The 7,322-nt window shown below is 38.7% G+C and overlaps 1 protein-coding gene across 1 annotated transcript; it reads right to left on the bottom strand.

Moving 5' to 3' along the window:
- Nucleotides 1-2,964: 2,964 nt before the first annotated feature.
- Nucleotides 2,965-3,994, bottom strand: LOC127073371 (uncharacterized). Its single transcript, XM_051014525.1, has one exon. The coding sequence runs from the start codon at nt 3,746-3,748 to the stop codon at nt 3,326-3,328; it is 423 nt and encodes a 140-aa protein (XP_050870482.1). The 5' UTR covers nt 3,749-3,994; the 3' UTR covers nt 2,965-3,325.
- Between the last annotated feature and the right edge of the window lie 3,328 nt (nt 3,995-7,322).

The raw sequence follows: 7,322 nt of genomic DNA, 5'->3' as shown, positions 1-7,322 counted from the left end.
AGCTGACTTGCAATATGGCTTATATGTCCTTCATTCCAATATATATACTACTTCTTGTAACTCTGTATCTACTGATGGTGATATATGGCATATGAGGCTAGTCCATCCATCTCATAAAGGATTACAAACCATAGCTAAGATTTTTCCTTTTGTTTCTTGTAATGACAATGTTTCCCCTTGTGATTCTTGTCACTTTGCCAAACAAAGAAAACTTCCCTTTCCTTATAGTATTACTAGCACTAATGATGTTTTTAACATTCTTCATGTTGATTTATGGGGGCCCTTTTCTACTATCTCTATGTTAGGACACAAATACTTTCTCACTCTAGTTGATGATCATTCTAGGTTCACATGGGTGATATTTCTTAAAACCAAAAGCTGAAACTAGAGATAGCTTTATGACCTTTGTAGCATATGTTGAGAAACAATTTAATAAACATGTAAAATGCTTGAGGTCTGATAATGGTGCAGAGTTTCTAGCCTTACACAGTTTCTTATCTGCTAAGGGCATTCTACATCAAAAATCCTGTGTTGAAACCCCTCAACAAAATGGGATTGTTGAGAGGAAACATCAACACATCCTTAATGTAGCTAGGACCCTACACTTTCAATCCAATGTGCCTTTAACCATGTGGAATTTTTGTGTGCAGCAAGCTATCCACATTATTAACAGACTTCCTACCCCTTTGCTTAAACTAAAATGCCCATATGAAATTCTATACCAAGAGCCTCCCTCCCTTATGCACCTTAAAGTGTTTGGCTGTTTATGCTATGCTACATCTCTTATGGCCCATAGAACCAAGTTTGACCCTAGAGCACGCAAGGCTGTTTTCATAGGCTATAAAGAGGGAACTAAAGGCTATATCCTTTATGACTTGACTCATCACAGTATATTTGTCTCAAGACATGTGATATTTTATGAAAACACTTTTCCTTTCAAATCTAGAATTCATTCCCAAGACAGACAAAGTTCTGCTCCCAATGACAGTACCAACACTGCTTTTCCTTTATGTGATGATACAGTCCCCATTGTACCATCAGATAATAACCTGTCTGAAATGCAACCATCAGGCAATAACCCTCCTGCACTGCAAACATTAGACAATAACCTACCTTCCTTGCAACCATCAGATAATACCCTGCCTGCACTGCAACCATTAGATAATACCCTGCCTGCACTACAACCATCAGATAATACCTTGTCCAATGTCCCTCACACTCTCAACTCAGGATCTCCTTCTAATATCCTCATTAATGATAGTCCCAGCCCAAGCTCTCCTGTCCAAAACTCTCCACCATCTCCCTTATCCATCAGTCCTATTCATCCTCCTGTGAATATTAATGATGATCAGCCTCCTATAAGACACTCTACTAGAACTTCTAACCCTCCCTCATATCTTGCTGATTATCATTGTTTTTCTACTTCTGCCAATCCTTCCTCTTCTAAAGTTACTTATCCTCTGTCTTCAGTTTTGTCTTACAGCAATTGCTCCCCAGATTTCCATCATTTTTGTTGCTCGATTTCCTCTAACCCTGAACCACCTAGTTTTCTACAGGCTAACAAATTTGAATGTTGGAAGCATGCTATGAATGTTGAATTGGAGGCTCTTGATGATAACCATACTTGGACATTAGTGGATCTTCCACCTGGTAAGGTACCAATTGGATGCAGATGGGTCTATAAAGTGAAATACAAGGCAGATGGATCCATTGAAAGATATAAAGCAAGGCTTGTAGCCAAGGGTTATACACAGATGGAGGAAGTAAACTACTTTGATACTTTTTCTCCTGTGGCTAAGATAACCACAGTTCGAGTTCTTTTGTCTATAGCTTCAATCAAAGGTTGGCACCTAGAGCAATTAGATGTTAATAATGCTTTTCTGCATGGAGATTTACATGAAGAAGTGTATATGACATTACCTCCTGGACTAGTCACTTCCAATCCCTCACAGGTCTGCAAACTTCATAAATCCCTATATGGTTTGAAGCAGACTAGTAGGCAATGGTATGCTAAACTCTCTTCCTTTTTTATCTCTCTTGGCTATTCACAATCTCAAGCTGATTGCTCTCTGTATGTTAAATCCACCTCCACAAGTTTCACAGTCTTACTAGTGTATGTGGATGACATAGTTCTAGCTGGGAATTCCCCTGATGAAATTAACTCTGTTAAGCATCTTTTGAACCAACAGTTTAGCATCAAAGATTTAGGCAAGCTGAGGTATTTTTTGGGCTTTAAGATTGCTAGGTCGACTAAAGGCATTTTCATGAACCAAAGGAAATACACTCTCCATCTGCTTGAAGACACAGGTTATTTGACAGTCAAACCATCATCCATACCTTTTGATCCCAATCTAAAATTGTCTGCTTCAGTTGGCCAACCTATTGCTGATCCATCATCTTACAGGAGACTCATTGGTCGACTAATCTATCTTACTAACAGCAGGTCTGATATATCTTATGTTGTACAGCATTTGAGCTAATATATTGCAAAGCCTCTTACCCCTCATTACCAAGCTGCCACTAGAATATTAAGATACCTCAAGTCTGCACCTGCCAAGGGTATTTTCTTTTCTGCTGTTAGTTCTCTCAAACTCTATGGCTTTGCAGATTCAGATTGGGCCAGATGTCCAAAAACTCAAAAATCCATCATAGGTTTTTGTGTTATCTTTGGATCCTCATTCAATTGCTGAAAATCACACTGTTTCTCGTTCTTCCACTGGAAGAACAATTGTAGTAATCATGGAAGAACATTTGTGCCACTCTTGATTGATTGTGTTCATAGAGAGATAGGAAAATATTGGTGTAGCATTGCTTGATATGGGGTCTGTTAGTTGAAATCATAAACCGCTCTTTGTGCTGTGTGCTTTTTCCTTTCCTGTCCTGACATGCAATGATATAATATATAAATTCTACTTTTGCCTTTAAAAAAAGTATTATATATTTAGAAAAACAAATTTTCATAAATGCGTAGGAATTAAAATTTTATTTAACATTTTCTTAAATTAAGCTTAAACTGATATTACAGGCCTAATTTTTTACATTAACCTTTTAATCTTTTAGACAAATTGAAACAGAGCTGCACAAGATGCATACACATAGCTATAGTAAGTACCCTACTCGAAACCATTTAGACAACAAGTCATCCCAATTTCAGATCCATCCTTTCGTTTCAAAAAATCACGATCGGATCAGAACTTGAAACCGGTAGCATAGTTACGGTAACGGAGACCAGTAAGAGAGGAGGAAAGAAACGGATCAACATATGAATCGTGTAACGGGTTCGACCCGATCCAAAACCCGGAATCGCAACCCGGTTTGATGTGGATCAATCAAGTCGAAGCAGACGCCTTAGATCTCGCGTCGCAGAGTCATCAACCGTCGCTGAGAACTGTTTCTTCATCAGAAAAGATGGCAGAGGAAGCGCGCTTGGCGACGGTGACACCGAGAACGCAGATCCAGCGTACTTGTCGCTCTTCACTGCTTCCAGCGATGAATCAAGAGATTTACCCCTACGAAGAATCGTTACTTTTTCCCTGCTCTTCCCAGTTACTGAATCATCAGCGCTTGATCTCTTCAAGACCAAAGTAGTATCCCGTTTCTTTAGGTCTGGTCGGGTAACCGGCTTCCGGTAAGACCTCGAAGTCACTGCACGGTTGTTGTTGTAGCCGTAGTGGTTGCTCCGGTGGGAAAGCGACACCGGAGTAGGTATGAAAAAATATTCCTGAGGGTACAAAACCTGAGTTCCCATGGCGGTTTGGGTAAGTTGGTATTGTAATACTAATACTTAAACGCTATAAAACTAAAACTAAAACAAAAACAAAAAAAAGAGTTGGTAGAACTAGAAGATGAAGAAGAGAAAAGAAGAGGAGGTTGTTTATATTTAATTTAGTTGTTTGGAAATGGGTAAGGGTTGATTATATAGTAAACGATGAAGATAAAACAAGTGGGGTTTGTACCGTCCTTGCCATAATAATAAACTAAAATGACGCGTCACGGAATAAATAAATAAGAAGTGTGTAATAGATTAAGAGAGAGAAATGGCACCTCATTTCTGACTCAACAAGGGAGGTGCGTTGTTGTTGGCTGACCGGACTGGGTCTCTGTTTGTTTCGATGGGGTCATGCGGGACCCACTATAGGTTTGGAGTACTGATATTTTCATGCCGAACCGACTCATTTTGCTTCCGAGGTAGCTCCTGAGTTAAAGCACTGACGTCGGTAGAGTATCTTTGGTTGGTGAAAGAAAGTTCAAGGAAAGAAGGAAAAAACAAGAGAAAATCAGGTGGGTTTACGTGTCAGTTAATTATTTATATTTTACTTCCTTTATCTAATGATTCATTCTAAATAAAAAAATATTTCATCATTTTCAAAAGTATTTTAATAAAAAAGATTTTTTTAATTTGTAAAATAATCAATTGAATCATTCATTTTAAAATAGGAGTATTATTTAATATAAATAGTGATGTTATTGTCAAATGAAAATTTTTTGTTCTCTATCTCCTTGATACGAATCTCCTTGAATCCAAGATCCATAAGAATAATATATAATGTATATTTTATAATAAAATTAATAATCAAAAAATAATACTACATTCAAAAATTATTTCTTAAAGTAATTGAATAATTAATTATTTAAATTGTATAATGTATCATATACAATAATTATTCAATAAATCTAAAAAGTCAACTTCCTCTTATTGTTTTAGAAATATTTAATTTATGTTTGGTGCATTTGGAAAGTAGTTTTGGACATGTACAAAAGTATGTGTGTCTAGGATGTCTTCTCCAAAAGATAATATGGGTATTACCTCGAAGTCTGGCCCGGGAAGTATGCGCAGAGTCCTCGCCCGACCAGATCAACCGACAAACTATGAATCACTCACATCAATAGTATTCAATGCTCTTTTATGCCCCCCAAATAGCAGACGACCCTATCGATACTGAACCACTGTCATAAGAAATCTAGAATGATCAGGTCCTGGATAACTTCAAACCCATTCACCTCTCTATGTTTGATGGGAAGCATGATCCTCAAGAACACATTCTGATGGTCAATGCCCAAATGGCAATCATACGGTCATTGATCATTAAAATGTAGTTAATGGTAGGAACCCTGAAGGAAGTTGTTTTAAGTTGGTACGTGAGTCTGCCTAAACATTATGTCACAGGCTATCAAGATCTGACAAAGAAATTGATACATCAATTCTCCGCCAACAAACACCTCAAGGTTTTGACCACTAGTCTTTTCAACATTCGACAAGGGCAAGGAGAGACAATCTGTGAATATTTGGCACGGTTCAACGAGGAGACCATCAAGGTTTCCCATCCTAACCAAGAGATGTTTTTAGGAGCTTTCCATAATGGCTTGAAAGCCAAACATTTTAATGAGTCACTAGGCAAAAGTCTGCAACAACGATAGATGACATCACTGTCATACCCCAAAATGTGTCCTCCCTTTTTCATCTTTTTATCCAACCTTTGACTTAAGATTCATCTATACTCATTCATACCACACTCATATGAATCATTCATTCATGTTGACACTTGCTAACTGATCAACATAGATTCAAAGCTTGTGGCTTGCAAAGCAAGGGTTGGCTTGCGGGTCAAGCTCCAGAAATGGGACATGGCTCTTCATATTTCCATCATGGGAGTGAAACCCTAATGTCTTGATCTTTGAGATATGGATTCAAGGAGACCTCATCATGGAATTCTTTTGGGTACCAAAATCCCAATTCTTGGCTATGCTACTATAGGACCTTGTGATTGGCTCTTGAGCATTAGTATGATCCTTTAAACCCTAATCATGGGCCCATGTGTTGGGATGTGTTTGTAGAGTTTCATGCTTGGTTTGAAGACCTTGGTTAGATGGTGTGTGAAGGAGAAGAGCGATCCAAAATGCAGTGGAATTAAAAAAAATTCTCCTTTAGTGATCCTTACGAATGGGCATGATCAGTGATAGAATCGTTACCTCTTGTGGCGATTGAAACCTTTGATGCAGATCTACGGAGCGATCACAAACGTTGAATGGTGACAACGTCTCTACTCAGTCCACACGAACGGATTCCTTCAATCTTAGTGCTAGCTGCTACGAATGAAGGCTTTGAGTGAGAGAGAGAGAGAGAGAGAGAAACGAAATTGCAACTACACAAATGCTTCTACATAAGGGTTCTATTTATAGAACCACTTGTGTGGACTGCAAGCTAAAAATCTCACTTAAGTGTATGTGGCCCATATCTTATAATATGCCAAAATCACTTAAGCGTGTGGTACATTACCATATCTCGTATTCTACTTAAGTACACCGTACCTTACGATGTTCTACAATTCACTTAAGTGCATTGTACCTTACGGTGTTTCTTAGTTACTTTATCTCTCATCAATTCGTCCTTTTGTGTGTGATCCTGTAGGTTTTCGCGGCATTGGCAATTATATTAAATCACGTATTTAACATAATAAACAGTGAGCGGTATCTAGCAACACATCACTGCTACCCAAGACACGAAAATGTCATGTGATCTGACAAATCCTTTTGTGATAATACTTATGTGTACAATTATCCTTTTACCCTTGTGACTATATTGAACACAAGGCATATACCGTGTCATCCTTGTCCAATTCAATATTGGGCCCGTAAACATTTATCCTGTTACGCAGGATGGGCAAATTCCATCTAGGTCACTCATGTCCCTCAGCATGCTTCGTGGAGTACCCATCAACTGTCTTTATGGTCATCCAGTTACGAATCATGTTTGATCAGCAATAAGGCACTCGACTCTACATCTATGGTACATAGTGGTTTCAGGTCAAAGGGTGGTATACACTGTCATACCCCAAAATTTGCCTGTTAATTTTTATATACTTTCAACAGATTCAAATGGGGTCTATTCATTTTTCAAAACATTAATCTCAAAGAAACAAAAATCCAGCGCACAGGCCACCAAATCCAGAAGATGACCTGAACTGTCATGCTCGCTAGGCGAGCAAAACCTTCGCTAGGCGAAGCCCACGCTTCCTCCTTCGCTCCAGCGAACCTTGTTGATTTTGCTACTGGAATGCTCGCCACCTGCTCGCTAGCTGCTCGCCTAGCGAGTAAGTACTAGTTATGCTTTTATCCAAGTCTGGGAGTATTCGCTGGAACACTCGCTGAGTGCTCGCCTAGCGAACCCTTCGCTAGCTCACTCGCCTAGCGAAGTTTGCGGATATACAAAAATTCTGGGCCTGAATTGCCTTCAGTCTGAGCCCACCAAGACACAAAAAATCAGCTATAAATTCCAAGACTTCATTTGAAAAGAGATCAGAGAAAAAAAACAACGGGGAAAA

The sequence above is a fragment of the Lathyrus oleraceus genome, chromosome 4 (genome assembly GCF_024323335.1).
Source record: "Lathyrus oleraceus cultivar Zhongwan6 chromosome 4, CAAS_Psat_ZW6_1.0, whole genome shotgun sequence".
Classification (NCBI taxonomy): domain Eukaryota; kingdom Viridiplantae; phylum Streptophyta; class Magnoliopsida; order Fabales; family Fabaceae; genus Lathyrus; species Lathyrus oleraceus.
This window is presented reverse-complemented; position numbering and strand designations above follow the sequence as displayed.

Excerpts from the sequence above, each read along its gene's own strand:
- LOC127073371 (XM_051014525.1), bottom strand. The coding sequence starts at position 3,748 with ATGGGAACTCAGGTTTTGTACCCTCAGGAATATTTTTTCATACCTACT.